General features: G+C 33.6%; 1 protein-coding gene across 5 annotated transcripts in view; it reads right to left on the minus strand.

Moving 5' to 3' along the window:
- The window catches only part of LOC106461665 (kelch-like protein 18), a 37,711-nt gene extending 16,966 nt beyond the window's left edge, over positions 1-20,745 (minus strand). Inside the window, exons 1-6 of one of the 5 annotated variants that reach the window (XM_013921509.2) lie at positions 20,692-20,745; positions 19,547-19,663; positions 19,219-19,361; positions 15,176-15,298; positions 9,747-10,048; positions 1,451-1,622 (exon numbers count right to left, since the gene is read on the minus strand). In XM_013921509.2, the coding sequence (XP_013776963.1) occupies positions 1,451-1,622; positions 9,747-10,048; positions 15,176-15,298; positions 19,219-19,359 (738 nt within the window). In that variant the 5' untranslated portion in view covers positions 19,360-19,361; positions 19,547-19,663; positions 20,692-20,745. Of the gene's footprint in view, positions 1-1,450; positions 1,623-9,746; positions 10,049-15,175; positions 15,299-19,197; positions 19,362-19,546; positions 19,664-20,650; positions 20,671-20,691 lie in introns of those variants that run through there. The other 4 variants (XM_022388672.1, XM_013921510.2, XM_022388673.1 and 1 more) reach the window with 4 other exon arrangements.
- Between the last annotated feature and the right edge of the window lie 3,452 nt (positions 20,746-24,197).

Here is a 24,197-nt window from a genome sequence, read left to right on the forward strand (position 1 = left end):
CGACCAAGTTAAAAAAAAGGTAAGGGTGAATTGAAACCCAGTTAGCTGTTATTCCTGGTGGACTGACGATCCAATTGCAACCTTTAGATGTGTCTGTGAATAAACCATTTAAGCAAAACATGCATGAACATTGGAACAAGTGGATGACTAAGCCACATCATGACCTCACACCCACAGGAAGAATGAAGCGGCCCACCACTGCCCAAATGTGTGAGTGGGTGAAGAGATCTTGGGATGACGTTAGGCCTAAAATCATTGTGAAGTCTTTTAAGAAGTGTGGCATTAGCAATGCTCTTGATGGCACAGAAGATAATATGTTATTTGAAGTCAGTGATTCCAGCAGTAGTGACGAAGATGAAGAATTTTCTGGTTATGAAGATGATTAAAGTGTATCCCCATTTTCTTACTGTGTTTTAGTTTATGTTCAAGTGTTTTCTGCTTGTGTAATGTGCTGTTAGATTACTTTCACCAAAATATGCTTAAATACACTAAAACCTTTTTTTCCTGAATCTGACCTGCTGAAATGGGGGTGCGTCTTATATACCCATGCGTCCTATATGCCATCAAATACGGTACTTAATATTTTTGTTTGTTTGCTGTTAAGCATAAAGCTACATATTGGGCTATCTGTTATCCAAACTGATTTTTAGCATTATACGTCCGAAGACTTATCACTGAGCCACCAAAGGGCCAATATTTTTGGGATGAAATTTATTTCAATAATTATGAAGTAACAGAAAAAATGAATATGAATTAAGTTATTAAATGTACTAAAAACACAAAAAAGCTGTTTTAACTTACTTTTCATTATGCATTATGGCTAAAGTAATCTCTGGATTCACCTCAAGCTTCACTTTGATCCTACTTTTACAGTAAATGAACATTTTAAGTTTTATAGTAAAAGCATGTTTAATATATTTTTTATATGTATTTAAAAACTGGAAAAAGAAAGAGGTAGTTTGAAGATAATTTATAAAGTTCTTCAGCACTGCAAATTACACACTAATTTTATTATTTAATAGCAAACACAAAGATGTAAAACTTTCTATCACTGTATCATTAATGGTTTTTGACCATCTGAACAATAACATTTCAAGCAGATGGCACAAGAATTATTACATTTACTTTTCCACTTGGTAAAAAACAATCCTAAGGCTTTACTGGAGATTGAAGTTTGGAATGTAATGTACATATCAATATGTCCAAGCAACAGACCTACTTTATCTTTTCCAGGCTGGCAGTATTACACTGGCTACTTCTGTATGTAATGACTAATTTTAATGAACATAGCTTAACACCTGAATTACTTCTTATAAGTTTGTGAAAAACTTAAAAAAGTGTATAAAAATTGTTCATGTTAAGTAGAGTTTACAAGAAATAAAAGTACAGACAACATGAATATCAAATTTCCATACAAATTCGTTAAAAGGAAACTTAAAGACGTATCTACCTTTTCAAAATGTTTTCCCCTTTCATCCAGACAATGAGTAAGCCACACTAAGACGGCTTCAAATACCTCTTCTTCTTTGGAAACTACTAAGTTATCACTTGAGACAAGTTCTATTAACTTGGTAACACTGATATTCAAAAATTCCTCTTGATGTAATACTTCCGAGAAGGTCCTAAAATTTATATTTCAATTGAAATTGTTGAAGATACATAATCAATAGTTTTTAGTAAAGACAGCAGAAAGTCTGTAGAAACAAAATGCTGTTTGAAAAACCACAAAAAAATAATCACATTAGTTAAGAATCAACAGCTAAAGCATATCAAATTGTATTATAGAAGAAAACAAATATCTATGGTACTACCAAATTATTTAGTATCAGATATAGCACTTTAATAAAAAGGAGAGGAACTTAAATATTAATTTGGAGAAGACAAACATCCTATAATTTAGACAGCCATTTTTTCAGTTGGTAAAATTAATCTTAATATTAGAATATTTCATTTTTTTCATCAAGTGAACCTGTAACTTTAGAGAAAAATTGATAAACCTATTCTTCAGATTATTGTTAGACATACAACATATAAAAATATTTTAGATACCTCATAATTTGCTTTGTAAACTGCAATTTGATAAAATGAAGACAAAATTTCAATTTAAAGTAATACACAATAATGTTCAGTATGATGAAAGCAATTTTTTATACAACACACAAGAAATTCAAATCATAAGTTGTATTATATGTAAAAAATATGTATATTTTTGAAATTATGCGATATAAATACTTGTTACATGTCGTCCTATAAAAGTCCAAATTTCCTTTGTAGAAAAGAAATGAAGAAGAGTGGTCTTAACAATCTGAGCTACTTGAACTCACTTTACACTAACACTAATGGAAAGTTAATTTGTATTGGGCTTTAATCTGATTCCTACTGGACAGGTCCAATGGGTCTACCTTCCAGAGCTTTAGTATAACATAGGCTTAAATCTTAATTTTTACTGAACAAAAATTCTGAAATTCTCATACTACTTGTACAGTTGATTTGTGTTAGGTAAGTGTTAGAACACCCAATAAAGCAATTAAAATCTCTCCTCTTGGCCAATTACTTTGGTACATAGCTTGGGGAAGTTAATTATATTTATAAATGTAATCTAATAATGACTGATGCAGAACTATAGATTTGAAATGAAAATAATGTAAAATTCAACAAATGTAAGAAAATTTGGTGGACTAGACTTTTGAAATCAAGTCACATTTTTTCCACAATTTCTGCAGTCAACTGAATAAAATTAAATGTAGCTGCTCAAGATAAAGTTTGCCTTTTGTAAGTATGATATTCCAGGTCCCATGTTGTTATTAGAACTACTTTCTCAGTCACTATTTATGCACAGTCCGATCAATGGTCATGATTACACACTATTGCCCAATACTCCAATTTTCACTATAATATGCTCTGCAAAGGGCAAGAAGTTCAGTCTTACACCATATACCTTGAAAAAGATGGACATTGGTTTCCAAGATCATGTGTAGGCAAATCAAAAACACAAAGTTCAATACAATTATCTTGGAAGATTTGACAGGTATGTGGTCAAATGGAATTGTTGTGATTACAGGACTTTTAGCTACCCTTCTCATGATAATAGCCCAGCATAAGTATGTACAGACCATTATTATACAGTGTGATTAACATTCTGTATGTACAGAGGGTTGAGTAGGGTATAAAAACAATTTTGAATATGCAAATCAGCAAGTCATTTGACAACTACACCCAATATAAAGTTAAGGTGGATCAGAATTTATCAGAAAACATTTTTACATTATTTAACATTGGTCTCTTTTGGGAAAAGGTCTATAACAGTCCTTTCTGATGCAAAATATTCTCATACTCATATCATAGTGTTCAGATTGAGAGTTTTAGAATTTCCAACACTTGTACTTAAATGCCATTGGATAATAAAGGAATATGAATCAACTTGAGACATCAGAACCATCCAGAAAGAGACTTACAACAAGTCATACTCCCAGCTGTGGTAAGCAAAGAGCTGTATCTTGTAATAAGTGAGAAGATAATAACACAAAGTTTAGTGGCAAGAGCCATCCACATACCCCAGGCAACAGTACACAACATAACAAGAAGGATCTACATGGAGAAGTAAAACAACCTGTTTCAACAATATACCAGTTCAATTGCTTTTATATTTCAAACAACTGGAAGATGAAATCGATGCTATTTCATAAAAAGACCTACAGGTCAAGTCATCTGATGCAGTACCTATGAATCTTTGTGCAAGCAGATTGTTGAAAATGGCACTGAGAAACTTTCATCCCCATAAATTAGATGGATTACCAAAAGCCACAAGAAGAAGTGGTATGATTTGGACATGACAACTTTATGATGAAGCCTTTTGCAATGGAAACTATGCCGCAGGCCTATTGTCAAGATGCATGGCAATCAGATACAGTATGACTAGATATGGTGATGTGAACTGTAACAAAGTGATATAGCTCCAAAATCCTTTTAAAAGAATTTATATTAACCTCTGTAGTATTCACAGTAAAGTGTGATTACTCCTTAGCATGTCTAGTTGGTATAACTTCCTATAAGAAAAGTGTTTGATTCTCAGATGATTTCCAGTACATCTGCATAGTTTGTATCACTACTTACATGGAATGTGTTTGTTCGCTTATTGTTATTTTCACTAAATGTGTGTATATGATATAATCATATGAATGGAATGTGTTCACTTTTCAGGAATATTTCCATAACATCTATGTTATAATTACTTTTAGAATGTGTTTGTAATCTGTATTTACACTACATCTGCATAGTTTATATCACTACTTACATGGAATGTGTTTGTTCGCTTATTGTTATTTTCACTAAATGTGTGTATACGATATAATCATATGAATGGAATGTGTTCACTTTTCAGGAATATTTCCATAACATCTATGTTATAATTACTTTTAGAATGTGTTTGTAATCTGTATTTACACTACATCAGCTTATCTAGTTAATATAATTTTATAAATCAAATTTGTTTGTTTGTCAGCAATACTTCCATTAGATCTGTGATATAACTACCTCATGCAAAGTGTTTGTCCACTGTATTTCCATTCAGTTGTACACTAGAGAAATTATAGAAGACATGAAGAGAGGAGAAATGTGTTGTTTCAAGATGACAAGCTTAAAATGAAGCCTTTTGTTAACGAAAACAATACCGTAAGGCTGTGTCAAAAAGTACAGTCATCAGACAGAGCATGACTGGTTGTGGCAATGTGAACTGTAGTGACATGGTGAGGCTTCAAAATCATTTGCATATAAAGTATTCAATCTCTGTAGCTTACTATTCATTTTGATTGTTACACTTTACACTTATAAGCATTGAAAGTGTTAAAGAAATCTTAGCCTATTTAGCTATCTAGCCTCTCCAGTTAAAATGGTGCATGCAATACTTTATTCTTATTTCCTGTTCAAGTACAATCTCATTCTAATTAGCCCTTTCTGGAGTAGGGGGAATCAATGATATACCTTGATTTTTCCTTCTCACAAGAAACTTGGAATAAATCTATAGTAAAGTACCTAGTTTAAGCATAAAAAATACATATAATCTGACTTAGTGTTCTATAACTTTTTAAGTCATAAAAATTACAATATTTTGTTGTGAGACACTTTTTTTTTGAAAAAACATGAAAAATGTTTCATCTCAGAATATAAATTTTATCATTTTCTTACACTGAAATTAGATATCCGATATATACTTACCTCTTCTTACATAACAGCTTTTTCTCATTCTCCTACTGCCCTCTAACACATTGAAAAGAATTTTTTTTTTCGCTTAATACACTAGCTTTTCTACCCCATAACTTTGAGCTGCTCATTTAGCATGCATAGAACCTGAGACAATCCTCCATCAATAGGAGCATGACACACCCTTTCAGATCAGCTGGCTCCCAGTGTATTATTCTACATGTATCTCACTTTCAAGATTAGGTACACAAGAAACGTAATAACACTGGAAGTAGGGAGGAAGGGTAGAAAGTATGTGAGAGGAGACTTCTATTTTCAGTGTAAGAAAATGATAAATTATGATACGATACACAGCTCCTCTTACATAACACCTAGAATCCCACACTGAGTAGGTAGAGGGAATGATGTACTATATAAAACAAGAGACCCCCTGCAGAAAGCATCCATAGAGAATTGAACGTGGGTGCTTCATAATAGTGGGGAAGCACACTTATGGGGAACTGCACCACATCTGGAACAGGTATGCTCTTCGCCCTCAAAGAAGTGGAGTGTCATTAAATTAGTAGAATCAAGGGCAGGACTATTAAAAAAAAGGCCTCAGAAAACAAAATAATAGCATATACCCAACTCCAACTGTACAGACGAGGTTCAACCACCAACAAAGGTTGGTCTAAAGGAAAGAAGGAAGGATAACTGGAAGATTCAAGGGATCTGAGTGGAAGTCCCATCAATCATGAAACTCTCACTGCGGGGAACACATGTAAGCACGACCAATGGGCACTAGAGCTTCCAAAGAAGCCGACTACCCAAAAGAGATAGAACCTCTCAAGTTGGCAGAGAAGGAAAGGAAGGAACTTGATAACCAACTGCTCAATATCCTGAATATGTAGTGGAGAAAGCTGGACCAGAATGAGGTGGGAATTGAAGCAAACTCCCAAGTGAACCAAGTTCTGGATAGGGAAAAGGATGGACTTCTCCACTTTGATTAACCAACCCACACGCACTGCCTCCTCAAAGAGTAAATAGGTGTGAGCAGCAGATGCCAAACAGGAAAGAGCCATAAGAAGTCAGTCTTCCATATAATGATAAGACCGGAGTCCCAAAAAACACATAAAGGGCCAAGGTAAGCCTAAATGGCCCTCATAGACTAACCAAAGAAAATGAGGAGAGGAAAGAGAGATGGGAATGTGAAGACATGCATCTGCTACATTGAACTTAGTCATTCACAGACCAAGAGTGAAAACCCAACTAAGGGTGAGAAATTATTCCAGTGCAATGAGGAGGATCCAGAAATTGATTGAGATGGTTTTCTTGGGGACAACAAAAAGGGTAAAACCCTGGCTCATTGAGAAACATGGGATCTATGGTATGTTTGTGAAGAAGGTTTCTAACTGCCTTGGACAGACAAGCACTGGAGACTGATTCCTTGGAGGAGGGAATGGGAAGGGAGACAAAGAAAGGGGAGGTGGCAATCAGAATTGAAGAGAAACCCACTGAAAAAACCCACAGAACTCATGGATTGGTAGTGAAGGTCTCCCAAGTGTTGATAAAACATTGGAGCATAGCTCCCACAGGACCTGACCCCACAGTGTAGTCACTGATAGCACTGATGACATTCATGACAAGAATGAGAAGCATGAGGATAAGAGTGAAAATGTTGAGATGCAGGTAAAGGACAAGGTATGGATGGAGGAGAATGGGAAACAACAATATGATCAGGAGACACAGAGGCAGAATTTTGTGATAAATGATTACCAAAGAATGAGAGGGAATTATGCAACTTGACCACATCAACACAGAACACCAAATAATCAGGACGGCCCCTGAATATCGTGTCATGCAAAAATGGAGCCACTCATAAGTCCCTGAGGGAAGATGGGAGGCAAACCCCCACAAGCAGCACATCTCTCCCGAACAGGTCCCATAAACAAAGCAGCCAGGTTGATGAAGATAGTCTGGCCAATGTGGACCACAGAAGAGATCCGAGATCTCCTGAAAATTCATTGGGGGGATGACGAAAGGCCTCTGACAAAAGGTGCTTGTGAAAATGACACAAAAGCCTCAGGATTCAAAGAGCAATGAAATGCCAAAGCATGTTGGTTTGAAACTCAAGGAGGTCAAAGCATATGAACTCCTGAATTTAACTGTGAGAAAAACTGCTGAGCACGATTCTCAATTTCCAGTGAATGGAGAAACACCAAATAGTCAAATTAGGGAGCTCAAACAAAAGAAAAGGAGAAGCTTCAGAGGAAATAGGAAAAACTGTCAAAATGTGACAAACCTGTGTAATTAATTAGAGGAAAGGAATAGAAGAGCAAAACTGTTTGATAGGTGTCTGAATTGGAGGCACAGGAAATGAAGGAGCAGGCAATATCCTGTTTAAATCATCCTTGTCCTGAACATGCTCATCAGCTGGAAGTGGCGCTGACCCAAGTGGGGAAGAAGGCCCAGATATTAACTCCCAACAAACCAAGGCTTGCACCTCCTCGGCAAACAATGTTAATCTGGAGGCCTAGATAACCATATTGTGTGAGTCTCCCGAAACATCGGGAGCCATAGTGATATTCACAGTAAATCACAAATTCATAACTTACAAAAAAAAGTGGAAAATAACTGATCCAGGCTTTAAAATTTTTTTTAGCAATGCACAATTTTGACATGTATGCAAGAATTATCCAAGCAAACTTAAAATTAGTTTGACTGTAGCAAAATACAAATAACACAATGTATTGAAAACCAAAAGCAAGTGAGAAATATGTCCATCTTAAGTTTGCCAATCAAGAAAGCGAGTTACACGTAAAATAAAACAGAGGGAGCCAGCTGCTCTAGGAGGGTGTGTTTGCTCCTAGTGGTGGAGAGTTGTTGCATGCTCTATGCATGATAAATGAACAGCTCGAACTTATGAAGCAGAAGGGCTAGTGCATCAAGCAAGAAAAAATATCTTTTCAATGCGTTAGAGGGGAGTAGAAGATAAAGAAAAGCTGTTATGTGAGAGAAGGTATGTATCACACCAGAATTTTATTATTATTGACCAAAAAGTTCTATTTTATATATCCAGCCAGATTCAACTTGATTCATATTCATTAACATATTTCTTTTTCAACTTTACTTTGCTGATTGCAGTAGTTACCACTCATAAAAAGCATGGCACAAACTGACAAAAATTTATTGGTAACCTAAGTAAGACCCGACCTTTCAAGATGGTGTCAGGTCATGCTAGGTAACAATATTTTTGGTTGAAGTCTGTTTATATCCAATAAATGTACTTTGTTTTCAATAAATTGTAAGTTTATTTATTTATGTACATTTTTTCAATACAATAAACTTAAAAGTTATATTAAATAAATAAGGATTTGAGTCACTTGAATATACTGCTATTGCTGCTTTACTGTCTAAACCTAATAACGCTTACCTGATGTCTTGTCATAACTTTCATATAACTTTTGTTTTCATGAACAAAAAAAGTCTAAAGAAACTACAAAAAAATTTCCCAGACATGTGGTTTGTTCCCAAGTCTTCTAATCATTTTCCCACAAAAACATAAATTATTTCACATATCACTTTATTCACTCCACACTGTTGCAAATAGTTTGTTATCTGTTCTATCCAATGGTATTCAATCTTTGCCTGTAGCTACTTTCAAACCAAAGCTTTATTAGTGTTTTTTTTTCAGATGAAATACTGTGAGGCCATAAAAAGGGGTAGGAACATAAGCTGTACCTAATAAAATCTGTAAAAAGAGAAACAAAACCTTGTAATTACGTTCTCAAGATATGATACTTTTTTAGCAAGTATAAAATGATTGACAAAAAAATTCTAACACTATCAATAAGTATGTTGTTGACACCTGACTCTCCTTGGAACTGTGCATACATGTTTATTTATCCAAGTTTGAACATTTTTCTCCATATTTGTTTTACAAATTACACTACATAAATGTTACAAAATGATAAAATGTCAATTCTAAAATATTTTTATGTGCAAAATTGTTGAAATAGAATTACAAATATAATTTTTACTTAAATTAAAAAATTTGAGATGCAGGTTACACTTGACATTTGAAAAGTGTTTCAATCAGTTTGGAAATGGTTAATGTTATTTTGATTAAAGTTATTTCTGAAGAAGTAAAGTATTTCAATTTCATGAAATATGAGTCTCCCAAACCTTGAGTAAAGGCCTTCTAACCTATTTTATGTCTACAAATGAGAAATAATTCCTATCTATTTCAGGATACAGACATAAAACCTCTCTTCATCATACTCATCAGATAAATATTTGATAAAAACCTAAAAATAAAAGCTTTTAAACTCTCTTGTATAAATATGTTAACTATGTGAAAAACTTGACTGAGAAGTTTCGCTATAACATTGGGAAAAAAGTATTTTCACCTTTGTTCTACATACCTGACAGGTAAATCTTACAACCTATAAGAAAAGATCTTCTAACCTTTCCAAATTATAGCTAGCTGTTAAGTAAGTCTCAACAACCTTGAAAAAAGTATTTAATTTTTCTTGTTTATACATGGGTTCCAGATATATCACACATACCTTAAAATAAAGTCCTTTGACTTCTGCTGTAGTTCAGCACAGTCATGAGTTTCAGCAAAACAGTGAATGCCAACACAGTTTGTTTCATCCATGTGCCTTTCCATAAAACCACAGCAGGCATCTCGGACAGGCAATACCTCAAGCAGGTTTGCTGCCGACAGGAGAGCCTGAACGTTGTCTTTTTTTATGGTCACCTGGCCAGTATAAGCATAGTGTAGAAGTGAACGCAAGGCTGTGACTTCAACACCATTTAAAACAACTTTCTCTTGCTGGCTTTCTGCAAGGTCACCTCCAAACATGGCCTAAAGACAAAAAGCACTTCTAAAGGTTAAAAATATATCTAGATGTAACAAAGGTTATATTTTTAAAAAGAAGGAATAATACGTTGGAAAAAAAATGAAAAAAGAGTAAGTTGTAAATTAAAAACTGTACATGATACATATACTTGCAACTCGGAAATGTCGTCTTTGCCACTGGACGATGAAATATGAAAAAAACTTCTTTACACATACAAAGTAACTGGTGATACTATTATAAAAAATATATATTTAATTTTAAATTTGTATACACATTATTTGTTCAGACTGTTCCTTTAGCTATTTGCCAAATCACTCTAATGATAAAAGCATTGAGAAAATAATTGTAGTTGGTCCAAGAATTTTGTAATTTTCCCAAACTACAAAAACTCCACTTGAATCCACAATTTCCAAAAATATCACAATTACATAACTGAAAGAGCTTGACTCCATATATTATATTTGTGATTCACACAACCACCCCATCATAATAATGACTTGAATCTTGTTACTAAAAATCATAATAACATGAAAAATTACATTAATATGCTCGAGATGCATAAAGACAATTTAGTTAATGTGAACAAGATGGTTCAGAGAATTGTTGAATATATTAACTTTGGTGCCTAAGACTTATCTCATTAATCCACATAGTTTAGAAAGAATTATTTTTCATCCTGCTGCCCCTCCTATATTCCTGAGGTTTTAAGTTTTTACCAGCTGTCTAAATGATAAAAAATGTTTTATTTCTACAACTTCAAATTCCACATTTAGCATAACCAACATTAACTAACAGGCCTCACTTTATAAATAAACAAAATTTAACAGAAATTTTAATTGTCAAAGCACAAACTCTATCTTCACAGCACTGAACTAACTAATTGGCTGATATTAACAAACTGACAATTATGCACTGATAACTCATTAACTTAATAACAAACTCACTCACTCAATAGCTCACTAACAGATTCAATCTAGCCTAACTAAATTTTATGAAAAAGCCTCAAGAAGAGAGATGCACACTTGAGGACAATAGATCCTGAGAAAGGTGTCACTAGTCCTGCAAGTTCAATGGGAAGAGGATGTGTTTGCAATTTGAATGAATGAGTGGTTCAAGTGAAGCCAAAGTTCTCAAAAGTAAATGAACCTTGTTTGCAGGGTGTGAAACAAAAGCACAAACCTAGGTGACAAGACATTCTATTGTTCATAAACAAAGTGGGGAAGGCTAAGCCCGACTGAGATGGCAGTGGAAGAACACATCCATATGTACCAAACATACGGTGAGTGTGAGAAAAAAAAAATGAAAAAGCTTGACAAGCTAGGCCAGCTAAGCATTCTCCTGCAAAATAATACATGTGCAAGATAAGGAGTAAACTCAAGAAGGGGTGAGGAAAAGCTAATCATCCATGTCATAATGTAACCTCAGCCCCAATCTGTGAATAAGGTGGGCAAACGCCCTTTGACTTGAATAAAGACATATGGAGCAGATGCAATGCCATTGACCTGAAAGACCCAACTTTGATGGACAAAACAAAGAAACATCTAGAGGAAGTGGCAATTAGAATGTGTAAAAAGGTGTCTGAAACAATTGTGGCAAAAATAACTACCAGAGAGAGAGAGAAAAGAAATCCTCCATATGGAACCAAGGGATAAGAAAGTGGTTGAGAGATGATAAATTGATAACCAACACCAGTCTCCAGTCTTCTTGGGAATAAAAAAAAAAAAATGAGGGTAATAATCAGGTGTAGGGGTCAATAACCTCTTGATGGCATTCTTGTCCAAGAGACCTGAGATTACATCCTTGAAATAATTAACGAAGATAAATGGGAAGGAGGTAAAGAGAAGTGGAGAGATAGGTCATGGGTGAGAACATGAAGATCCCATCTGTCAGAAAAATGGAGACTAAAGGCTGGTTAAGAGACAGAGTGGTTAGGTTGAGAAAAGTGGGAAACCATTGTAAACAATGATGACTGATGCCAGACCACCTCAGCCCAGCTTTCCAGGACCACTCCAAAAGGCCTCAGAGCAAATATATGGGGCCCAATGAAGATCACAAAGATAAGCACGAGGAAGGCATACATTAACCAGGAGAGCATCCTATCCTGACAAGTCCCAAAAGAAGAGGAACCAAGTAAGGAGAGAAAGAGTAGAAGAAGTAAAAAACAATGTGGTAAAAAGAAGAGAATAAACATCTCCAGAAAACCCCTCCATAAGGTGAAGTGACAAGGGGTGATGAAGGAGGGTGGTAAGAAAAAGATATAAGTACGAAAGTTGGGCACTAGAAAAGGAAATGTTAAGGGGTCCACCTTCCAAACAGGTAAAAAGAAATGACAAAGAACTGGGAATCAAGGAAGGGAAATGAAGAATTGCTGTAAGCCAGAAAAAAAAGTCAAATAGGTGAGGCATGTCAGTGCATGTGTGCAGATGTTTGAGATATGAATCTGCATAGACCCAATTGTCAGGTTAAGGAAGGAATAAAAGTAGTCTCGAGTATGGGTTTCATGTAGTAAAGCATTGGAAGAATCAAAAGACTAAGGGGAACGAGAAAAAAAACAAAATACTTGCAAAATCATGCTAAAAAAAAAAGAAATAAAAAGAGTGAGGATTTTCCTCCACAGATAAAGCTGTGACTAGAACAGACCTTGTCAGAGAAGATAGCAGGTCAAAAGTGACAACAACCTGATCATATTCAAACTGGGGAGAAGGAACGTCGACTGAATGGATGGGAGGAGGAGGCCAGTGTACATGAAGGAACTCACATCACACTGAATAATTGCTGCCACATTCACCACAGACATGAAGCCCCCAGTAGCCACAGGTTCTATGTTAGGAACATTGTTACTATCACAGGACGAAGCAGAAGTTATCACTATTTGTGAATTCATAATGGGTAAGCAAGAAAAAAATGATTAATTTGTGTTTTTAAAAGAAACCAGCAGAACTTAAACCAAAATTTCAATTTTGTAAACTATTGCAAATCTCACATAATTGATTAATAAACTTCAAAAAATGTCCATTCTAGACAATGTCGAGGAAAAGAATGAAGTTATTTTGAGCACAGGTGATTAAGAGGAGTTACAGCACAAGGAGATTATGTTGCTCTCCTATTGGTGAAGGGTTATCGTCGCATGATGATGATGTCAACATACACTAGTGCAGTTCAAGTTAAACATGATTTTTAGGTGGGAGTTAGATCAAGGTTAGTGGAATGCAAATCTCATAGGTAAATGTGGAAGGGATAAAGCTATTCTTTGAGAAGAGGTAAGTTATCATCTCAGAAGTCAAGAGTACCTATGCTACACATGTTAATCTGATCCAGTTCAATATTCACTTAATGTCTACAGACATACAGATACGAAAAAATATGCTAATATTATAAGGGTATCATGCTAAGCTTAATCTATATCTCATTGTAATTTAGATATAACTTCTCAAAACCTCTGTATTTACAATAACTAAAAGAAATTCTAGTCTCAACTTATACAACTTTCTACCCAAAAATATCCAAAATAGCACCTTTCCTGACTTACTAATAATGCTGAGCAATGATTCTTATGAAAATATTTCATTAAATATTTGGATTGATCATGCAATTAAAAAGAGTCGTTCTTTATGCATTGCTTGTGCATTTATTTTGTATTCAATTATATTTGGACAAGATTTTTACAAAATATTCAACTTATCCTAGAATAAGAACTGAAAGATTAAGAAAAGAAAATTTTTTATTCAAAAAAATACTATGTTATTTCTATGTATATTTGATTTTTTAATAATACAAACAAATTTTAAAACTCTGAAAAGCTCTTTAACATAGTGTGACATACAGTTTGACAGTAACATTTTATTGATATTATGTTATCTGCAAAATTTCCTTCACATCATCATGTTACTTTATTAATCATGTGTTTTAATTTATCAGTGTAATCCTAGTAGAGTCAAGTTCAGCCACTTTTATTTACCATGACTAAGTCAATGTCCCACCAGACTATATCTACATGATGACACTTGTATTAAGAAATTTCTCTGGCAAGGAAAAGAAGATGAAAATGGCGTGATGGAGGTAAGGATCTATTTGAATTTCATTGTAAAATAACAGTGTGAACTTGAAATATGTACTAGAATCTCCACAAAACTGTGGAAAGGGGACTGGAGAAAGCAGAAAGATTTTGATCATTCTGAAACCCATTACAAATTAAAATCACTAGCAGAAATGCCACCCTAACCTTATTCATACATTATTGAAAAATTTTTGAAAATGTGAGCATTTTCTAAAAAAAAAATGATATTTTTCCAAGAAGTACTGCAAAGGAAAAGTGTTCCGATTATTCTCTTTAGTCATACGCAACTCATTGCATCAAAATGATTGAATGTACAGAGCTCATAATTTTTACTGATATAAACTGTACTGTTTTTATATATTACAAGTGGTACTCTTTACTGAAATAAATAATAGTTTCTTTAAGAACTCCAGTGCTATATTTAAAAATTACATCAATAAAGATATAACCAGACCCTCATGTACTGCTCTAGTGAAAGTCACGTTCTTGTTGTGAGGAAAGTACTTTTATTGAAAATTGTGTTCTATAATAAAGAAATGGTTGTTGCACATACTACAGTTATTTTTCTAATTGTCTGAATCTTGAATACCCAAAGAGTGAAATTTTTTATGCAATTTTGTTTGTGGTGCCATTCAGTAGATGGCGCAGGAATTTTGGTTACATACATAGATACTGACATACACTCTATGTCCATTATTGTAAGATATGTTAAGAGAACAAAAGATAGGCCTATTTAACAAGCAATCCAACTAAACATCAATAATATCAAGAAAAAAAATATAATCACACAAAGACATGCAGGTGGAATATTGACTTGTTCATACCAAACACAAGGAAATGCATGTGACAGCTGAAGCTGACTATACTATGATTATCCTAATAGAATAAAACATGTGACTAATATAATCATGTGAAAGGAGATTGTTCAGATAATGACATATCATAATTTAACGGGAAGGAGATGATAGAAAGAGACTAGCAAAAGCAACTGGAAGGTCTATATTAGCCAATATAACATCACAGAAGTTACAGTAGAGGTAAATTGTTGTATTTGAAAAAAATACTTTGATCTTACCCTAAAATAAGGACTGAAGCAAGCCAAAACCACTTTGTGACAGTAAAAAGTTTCTTCATCAACACACAAGGTGACATCACAGAATGTACCATCTAGTCTTAAAGAATTCAAGCCAGCTAGTACCTTTAAGAACAATCAAACAATTTAAATTCACAGGTTATTTTAATACAAGAAAATAAGTAGTTTTTCATTACAATTTATTGTCAGATTTGCAATAAATAACATTAAAAATTTTGTTGTAGGCAACTACAGAGTTATACATTTGTCAAAAAATTGATCTACAATATCAACTGACTTTTGAGATGTTTTAATGGTGTTAGACTTACATAATTCATATTTTCATATGCATGTGGCTAACTTTAGCATAGTTTTAACATGTTGGCTGCCATGTGACCCTCTAGTGGTTTACAGACCATAATATTTAAAATATAAAGTTTCTTTGTGGCAATTGACTCTAAGATATTGTAATTGCTTCTTGGCACTTGAGGAAGTTCTTGTTTACGAAATAACATTGTGATTTTGCTGCCATTCATGAAACATAAAAACTTTGGAAATAAAAGCAAAATCACTGGCGGACACATACTAAAAACCACTTCAAGTAGATAGTTAAAACATAGGATTGTCAACTGTGATTATATTATAAACCTGGGTTAAGCATAGAGGTTCATATTGCAGTTGGCACCAGAATGTGGATAAATATTTTATAAGGTGGCAGCCAATGTGTTAAGGCTGTCAAAAATGAAAACAACGAAACATTGCAAAGCCAAATTCAAAGTATTATCAACAATTACATTTTAAAACTAAAACTTAACTTTAATTTTCACTTAATAATATAATAAACCTTTTTATCACATATGTATGTAAGTATTCTGTATTTCTAATTTCCTCAGCACTTAAAATTAAGATCAACAAAAAGTATACTTCTGACACAATCATGCTAATTCTGATACAAGAATAGCAGTCACATATAAAAACAACAATAGATGCTTTTCACAAACTATCTACAGGTATAATATTTACATTATCATCACATCAAAATCAGAATTCCTGTTTTTAAATTATAATATTCTGTTGCCTCAGGATTTATGGGGATTGCTTGTATTTTTGGTAGCTTAGTGGTAGAGTACTGGCCTTGCTTGCCAGAGGTCCCGCATTCAAGTCCCGATTCTGGGGTTTTTTTGAACGTATCAAATTTTCACTTAATTATTTAATATTAATTATTGCAATATAATAATATTATTAATTCATAGTTTCCTAATGGAATTTGAAAAACTTATACAAGTCTGTGACACATCTATGATTTGGTCTTTGTACCTGTCAAACTATTGTAATCATACTCAAAACAGAAACTTCAGAAGTGAACATTGAAAAGGACAGCTTGTACTCTTGAGTAGCTTAGTGGTAGACCACTGACCTTGTTAACCATAGATCCCAGGATCAGGTCCTGGTCCCAGAGTCTCTTTTCACTTACCACCTTTTTCACTTAAATACTTATTACAATATGATAATACTACTGATGTAAGAAGAACAAAAACAGATAAAACAATAATATGCCCTTTCCAGGAATCATGCACTTGTGTAAAATTTACCTTGCTGCATACATATCAAAACCAGAAGCATTGCTTTAAAATTATAATCTTTTGTTGCATCATGATTCTTCCTATGTTACTAGGTGAAATTTGGTTTTAAAATAAAGCAATTAAACATTTGTTTGTTCTGATTTTGATTAACTTGTTATCTTTGGAATTCAAACTATTTCACTTTAAAATGGCATGTAAAATCCTCATACAACTAGGTTTCTCTTACATTAAAAACATTTTCTTTTAGTTAAGCCTTTTATATAATTCTGTTTCCATACACAACAATGTGAATACTTTTGAACATAACACACAAGTGACCATTTGTTACTTCAAGGTTGTTTTGTACACCCAGCCTTGAGAAAGATAAAACTGTTCTAACAAGAATTGAATTTGTCTTTCCAAATTTTAAACTTGTGTCTTATTACCATCAGAATAAAACACAAAAAATTCAGAAGCTATTGATTTCCTGGGAATTTCAGTAATATTCCCCTTACACTTCTGTTCTTAAGAGAAAATAAATTAAAATATTCTAACTTATCCATCCCCTTACATCATCCCAGTAGTCCTCCTCTGAATCCTTTCCAATAAGTCAACAGCCTTTCTTTGATAAGGAGACTAAAACTGTATACAACATTTCAAGTGAGGCCTACCTAGTAATTTGTATAGAGACAATTACCACTTTTAACTTATAATTAACATGTCTAGAGATATGCCCTAAAATTATGTTAGCTTTACTACTAGCAACAGAGCACTGCTTTGATGACTTGAATGACTAATCCACTACTTTATGCCAATATTCTTTTCTTCAGTCACACTCTTTAGTGGGTTCCCATCAATATTAAATATGTGGACCAAATTAAGTACATAGCTTACTCTGATCAGAAGTTATTATTATTATTATATAATTAATGGTCATTTTCCAAGTATTTGTCAAACTTACTAAGTGATCCAAGTCATTTTGTAATACCTCAACATCCTCAATACACCTAGAAATACCCAAGAGTTTAATGTCATCAGCAAAGTTTACTTATTTACTATTATGCTTATATCAATATCATAATGCAAGTAAGAAAAAGCAAAAGGCATAAACACTGATTCCTGAGACACTCCATTAGTAGGAAGTTTGAGTGTACTCTGCCATTAACTACCTTTTGCTTTCTACCATCCAATTAACTAATATTCCCCCAACTCCTATTGATGTAATTTTCTTTGTTAACTATTTTTGTGGCACCTTATAAAAAACATTTTAAAATCTAAGTACACAACTTTCAAAAAAATACATGAGATTAGTAAGGTAATACTTCTCTATGATAAATCCATGTTAGTTTTCATTTACGACATCATGTTTCACTAAATGATTGTGTAAGGTTTCTTTTTATCACACTCTAGAAAATTTCACACTACAGAAGTAAGACTATCTGCCCTATAGTTTCTCGGGCAACTTTATCACCCCCTTTCAAAATAGGAGAAACATTAGCAACTCTCCAATATTCAGACACTTGCCCACTATCTAATGACCTACCAAAAATGAAAAAGAGAAAGACTCACATATCTGATCTTTGAACTCCTTTAACACTCTGGGTAAAAACTTGTTTGATCTTGGTACCTTATCTCTCAATTTTTCACTTACCACCATGACATTAATATCTACATGTAGCAATACATCAAATATAATTAAACAATGATCAATCTTCCCCAAAATAATCCTGTACTTCATCTTTTACAACCACATCCATAATAGTGGCTAACAATAAATCTAAAATGCCCCCCCCCCCCAGGTTGGCTCTCTGACCAGTTGGAAGAGAAAACTATCCTGAAAAACTTCAAGAAATCTTTCTTCCTCACTGTTTTATTCCATACAATCTCAATTAATATATATAAAATTAAAGTCTTCCATAATTATTGCATCATTATTCTTATTAGTAGCAACCCTTATCTCATTATATATTTTTTCATTGACTGCATCTATCTGATCAGGCAGCCTATAAGACTTTTCAAAACTTACTGTTCTTGAAATCTTGATTGCAACCAAAATAAATCCAACCTCTGAACTACTTTAATCCTAACAAGCTCCAGCTCATTCTTTACATATATAATAACTCCACACCTCTTTAAAAAAAAAAAGACTATAATTATTTAATAGCTCATAACTTGGAATTTAAAACTAATTCTATTATCAGTATTCTCCAAGTATAACTAAATTTCAGTAACTTCCATTTCAACTACAGATCTGAACACATTCATTTGTTCCTAATACTCCTAACATTATAATAGTAACTAAGCATGTTCTTAAATCTACTACATTTGAAGATAATAATTCCTATCATTAATTCACACCAATAAGGAATATCACATTTCTTAAAAAAGTTCCAAGTTATAACTAAAAATTCACTGTATACTTAAACAGCCTTTATTTCATTTTGTATACCCTGTAAAGCATACTTATCATAGCAAACTGCAAACCTCAAATGAGTGAGATTTTTCGACAAAGACGTATGCATCCTGCTCTAGGGTGCTAAAACTAGAATCTGATTCTCCATTAGAAGGTACTACTTGTTCCTGATTGACTGGACCTTCTTCATCATTAGGACTTCCCAACAGCATTTCTGGATAAAATATTTAAAATACATTTTTCAAAGTAGGCTAAAAATATATCTAAGAAATGCTCAATTCCCTACATGTATATTAAAATAATTAATAAGGAATTTCAAAGATATAATTAATAAAATATGTTATAATGCGAACAACTTCTTGATAATGTATGGGAGAAAACGAAATGAAGTGTACATACCACAAACTTTTTACAATTATCCCTGGCAACTTTAAATCATGAAGTCCATTCCAATAATTGATTTTAAGAATAACCGAGGTCTTCACTTTAATCTCTTAGCAGCAACTTTTTTCCCTTCTGAAAAAAGTAGCATATATAAATATAAATGTCTTATATACATATATAAACACAAACATTTTCAGATGGCATGTCAATTGGCTGGAGGTAAGAAAATTTTAAATAGAACAATTATCAACAGTGAGCATCAGCTTATCCTTTATAAACACTATACAATCTATGCAGAGTTCATGCTAGTACTGACAACTGAAATCATTTTAAATGTTCAATTTTCATTGTTTTCTTCAACTTAAAGGTTAAATTCATCTAATGCATCATGAACACTTTTTACATTACTATTTACAACCATATTCCTAACTTACAGAAAAATGCACACTCAATGTCTCTTACACTTACAATGAGCACCTATGTTGAAATATATGTGAAGGCCAAGACTGAAAGTAGTAAACATGTTTTAACTGTTTGAAGGTTGAAATTATAACCTGGTAATATCTGTTGCATAAAGGAAGTGGAGAGTTTCACAGAAGAAACTTTCAAAAACAAAACCTTAAAATTGGTTGCATAAAATACAATTTCAATTATAAAGATTTGCAACTAAACTTAGTTTTATGTTGCATTGTTCAGTGCAAAAAATGGTGCAGTTACAATTCAAACATTTACTTTCCTACAAATAGAAATATATATATATGTAATTCAAACTTTTAGATTCCTGCACTCAGTTTAACCACAGTAGTGTACCTTTTCTTCATTTATAAATTATAGGTATACACGTTTTTCTGCGAGAGATAGAAATTACCAACAGGTATACATAGATAACTATCAGTACTATAACTTATAAATAAAACAGGCCTACACCAATGACGCAGTAGTAGCTAGCAGTACTAGTACTAGCACAAGTTACTAATACTAGTAGTAGTACTAGTAGTTAAGTTCAGTACCAGAAGATTACCAAATTAACATTTAAACATATTAAGGGTTATTGGTTCAAACAACAAGCCACGTTTTTCCAGTATATATTTTGCTACGCCTCTACAAAGTAAAACTTACAGTTAAAAGAATAAGTCACGAAGATATAAAACAAAAATTACCAGTCCCATTCCCATAACAACCTGAAATCTAGGTTCTACGTACACAGCGCCCTCCTAGTATTGGTTGACGTTATTGAGATTTATTGCAAAAATGTCATGACATCCTGAAACGTAACTGTTATCCACAACACTTATTAGAAAACATTACCAACACCTTCCTAACAAAGAAACTCACAAATCCAATTAAGATACCAACTATACCTAAATTTACTATATATACTCGTGTCTTCCTTAAACTGGCAAACAAAGCTTAAATTTAAAAAAATCAACTTAAACGCATATTTGGTCGTTACTACCCTCAAGTGGATTTAAGATTAGTGTTTAAATCCACATCACGTATAAAAAAATGTCTTCCCTACTAAAGATCTCCTCCCCATTCCCTATTGTTCTTGGCTTGTCTATCTCTACACGTGTGGAGGCTGTAAGGCCTCCTATATTGGCAAAACCAAACGCCATTTAAAAGTCAGAGCCTATGAACATATGGGAATTTCCATTAAAACGCAAAAAATAAAAATTGAATAACCCCTGTGTTTCCTCTATACGCCAGCATGGTGAAGAAATAGGACATAAACCTATACTATCAAATTTCTCTATCCTCTGCAAGTCTAATACTGACCCGGAATTATTGATCAAAGAAATCCTCCACATCAAACAGCACTCTCCAACTCTGAACAACATGCAGTATTCATTTAAATTATACATTTTTCAATATGTTCGTATTACTGATTTTATTTTTTTTCGTTGTGTTTTCTTGCTGTAGTTTCTCCCCATGATTACTGTTTAGTGTTTTATTTGTTTAATTATCGTTGTACTTAGCAACTATAATTTGAAAATGTATAAAGACTGATGTAAATTCATTTTATTCTGCTTTAGATACTAAAAATGGAATCTGATAGAATTCCGAAACGTTTATCCATGTCCCCTTTTTGTCAATAAACAATGTTGTATATCATAAGTGTCGTAATCTTGTTTATAATCAAACTTCGTTTTCCTTTGAACACATCTATTGCTAATGTCATGTAAAATACATAAAAACAATAAGTCACGATACACACATCAGCGTGCCATCACACACGTAATATTGTGTGAGCTTACGAAAACATTTGATTTATTCTTTGGCATCTAATTTAGAGATCGAACACTATCAATTTTTGGGTCACAAAAAGTTTTAAAAATTATACACGAGCTAAATTGTTAATTTATTTTAAGCTTAAATAATCTGAATTGCGGAATTGAGCTTAAAAACTAAATAAAGTGTATACACAGCTACTTAAGTTTGTGACACGTATACAACATGTGTAATTAATGTTTTTCCGAACATTAATTCTAAGTGTATAAGATAACATAATAAAATAAGTTAAGGGCTAAAGAGTAACAAAAACACGGCCAGTCAAAGACATCTGTCATTAAATAGTATCACTGTTGGAAATTAATTGGAAAAAAAAAAAAACTGTGATTGCCTACTGCTGGTGACTGACCGAGAAAGAGACGAATGAACAGGTTAGTGAAAGCAACAGACGTCACCCTGTGTCAGTTCTTTCAAAGGTGGTCGTATAATAAAGAGAACATTACACAATTGTTGTACGGCAACTGAAAACCAATTAAAAAGTCACTTATATAGCATGTAAACATGAAAGTGCAGTTCATTTGGTACTTAGTGCAAACTGTAGATATAAATTACTAGAAGTGACTGTTTGGTCTAATTAATCACTTTTAATATATATATATATTTGCATTGGTGTCGGATACAAATACTGGAGAAAACCACGTGAGCATTTGACTCTGCGTATATTTTCACAGTGCAAGCTGCTGGAGATGGTGTAATGGTATAGAGAACGTCCTTGTGTTAGGGGTTGTGTTCCTTGATGATTTTTAGAAAGGCAAATAACATCGAATGTGCTACCCCACAATGCTACATTTCTACCCTGATAAACATAGTTTTTTTCCAAAACTATAATGCCCAATCATCTGTTAAAAGAACATAACAATGACATCAGTAACCTTCCAAGGCGACTAGAGTTACTGGATTTTAATCTAATTTAACGTCTTCGGAATGAAATTGAACGTCACATTTGGAACCATAATCTTCTGTTAATATTTGTGAACAAAGTTTGGACCATACTCCTCACTGAACAGGTTACAATCATTAGCTATGATCTTAATAAAGTATTCAGTCAGTTTATATTTATGTTAAATGTGATGCTTTACATATTGTTACGTCTCTGGTCGTTTGTTAATTTCCCGTATAATTTCTTTCTGAAGAACTTCGGCGATATAAGTCCTTTCTTAAATAAAACTAGTTTATTCTTTCTCAATACAATTTTGCAATACACTTAATTTTCACAGTCACTTTAACTTAAACACACGCTATAATTCACAACGAAAGATTCACGCATTTTACTTTCTAATACTCATTACGTGTTACCAGCGTCACGTGAATTCCGCTGTCGTAACACTGCCCCTTCTTTAGTATTGTTCGTCCCGAACAATAGCCAGTTACATTAAACCAATAGATAATTAACAATAACTTAATTAAATGGGCAGAATTTACAAACACAAAATTAAAATTCAACAAAGTATCTTAATTTTGTGGGACGTATCTTCTTCCATACTGGTCTATTATCGGTAATAGTCACATCAGTGGTAGTAACTTCATGAAGGGCTTCACTATTTCCCTTCTCAAAACTGGGTAGAGTTTCTTCTCCAACTATGGATTTTTCAAGTGACACGTCTTCAGCAGCATCATTTGTTCTGCTGTTCCCTTTGTTCCATCTGAAATGTCCTGGACTATGATAACACCAAAGCCTGTTGGCATGCACCACCTTTGGCTTACCTCGCCGACCACATTTGATTCGGAAAGTCACGTCTGAGAGACGATCCACTATGTCATATGGACCTTTCCATGGAGAAGACAACTTAGGAGACTTCCCTTTGGTCTTCCTGGGATTATACAACCATACCTTGTCTCCTGGTACAAAGTTGACTTCAGTAGATCTCTTATCATAAGTTAACTTCATCGAATCAGCAGACGTTTTCAAGTTTGTACGCACTTGATGGTGAATATTATCCATCCTTTCTGATAATACTTTCACAAAATCTGACAAATTTTCAGGCAACTCTTCATAAGGTGGGCGTCCTGTTAACAGATCCACTGGCAACCGAAGTTCCCGACCAAAACATCAACTTTGCTGGAGTGTATCCAGTGGTTTCATGCTCTGCTGTCCTATAGGCCATCAACAGTGGAGGGAGTAAGACATCCCAGTCATCTTGTTGGTTATTACAAAACTTTACCAATTCCTGTCCCATTGTCCAGTTGTACTTTTCTACCATCCCATCAGACTGTGGGTGAAGTGGCGTTGTCCTGGTCTTTCAGATGCCAAACAACTTGCAGCATTCTTGGAATGCAGTTCATATGGCATACCAAATCTGAAAAAGAAATTGCTAATAGCTGAAGCTACAGTTGTAGCTTCCTGATTTGGTATTGTATATGCCTCAGGCCACTTGGT

The sequence above is a fragment of the Limulus polyphemus genome, unplaced genomic scaffold, assembly GCF_000517525.1.
Source record: "Limulus polyphemus unplaced genomic scaffold, Limulus_polyphemus-2.1.2 Scaffold1007, whole genome shotgun sequence".
Taxonomy (NCBI): domain Eukaryota; kingdom Metazoa; phylum Arthropoda; class Merostomata; order Xiphosura; family Limulidae; genus Limulus; species Limulus polyphemus.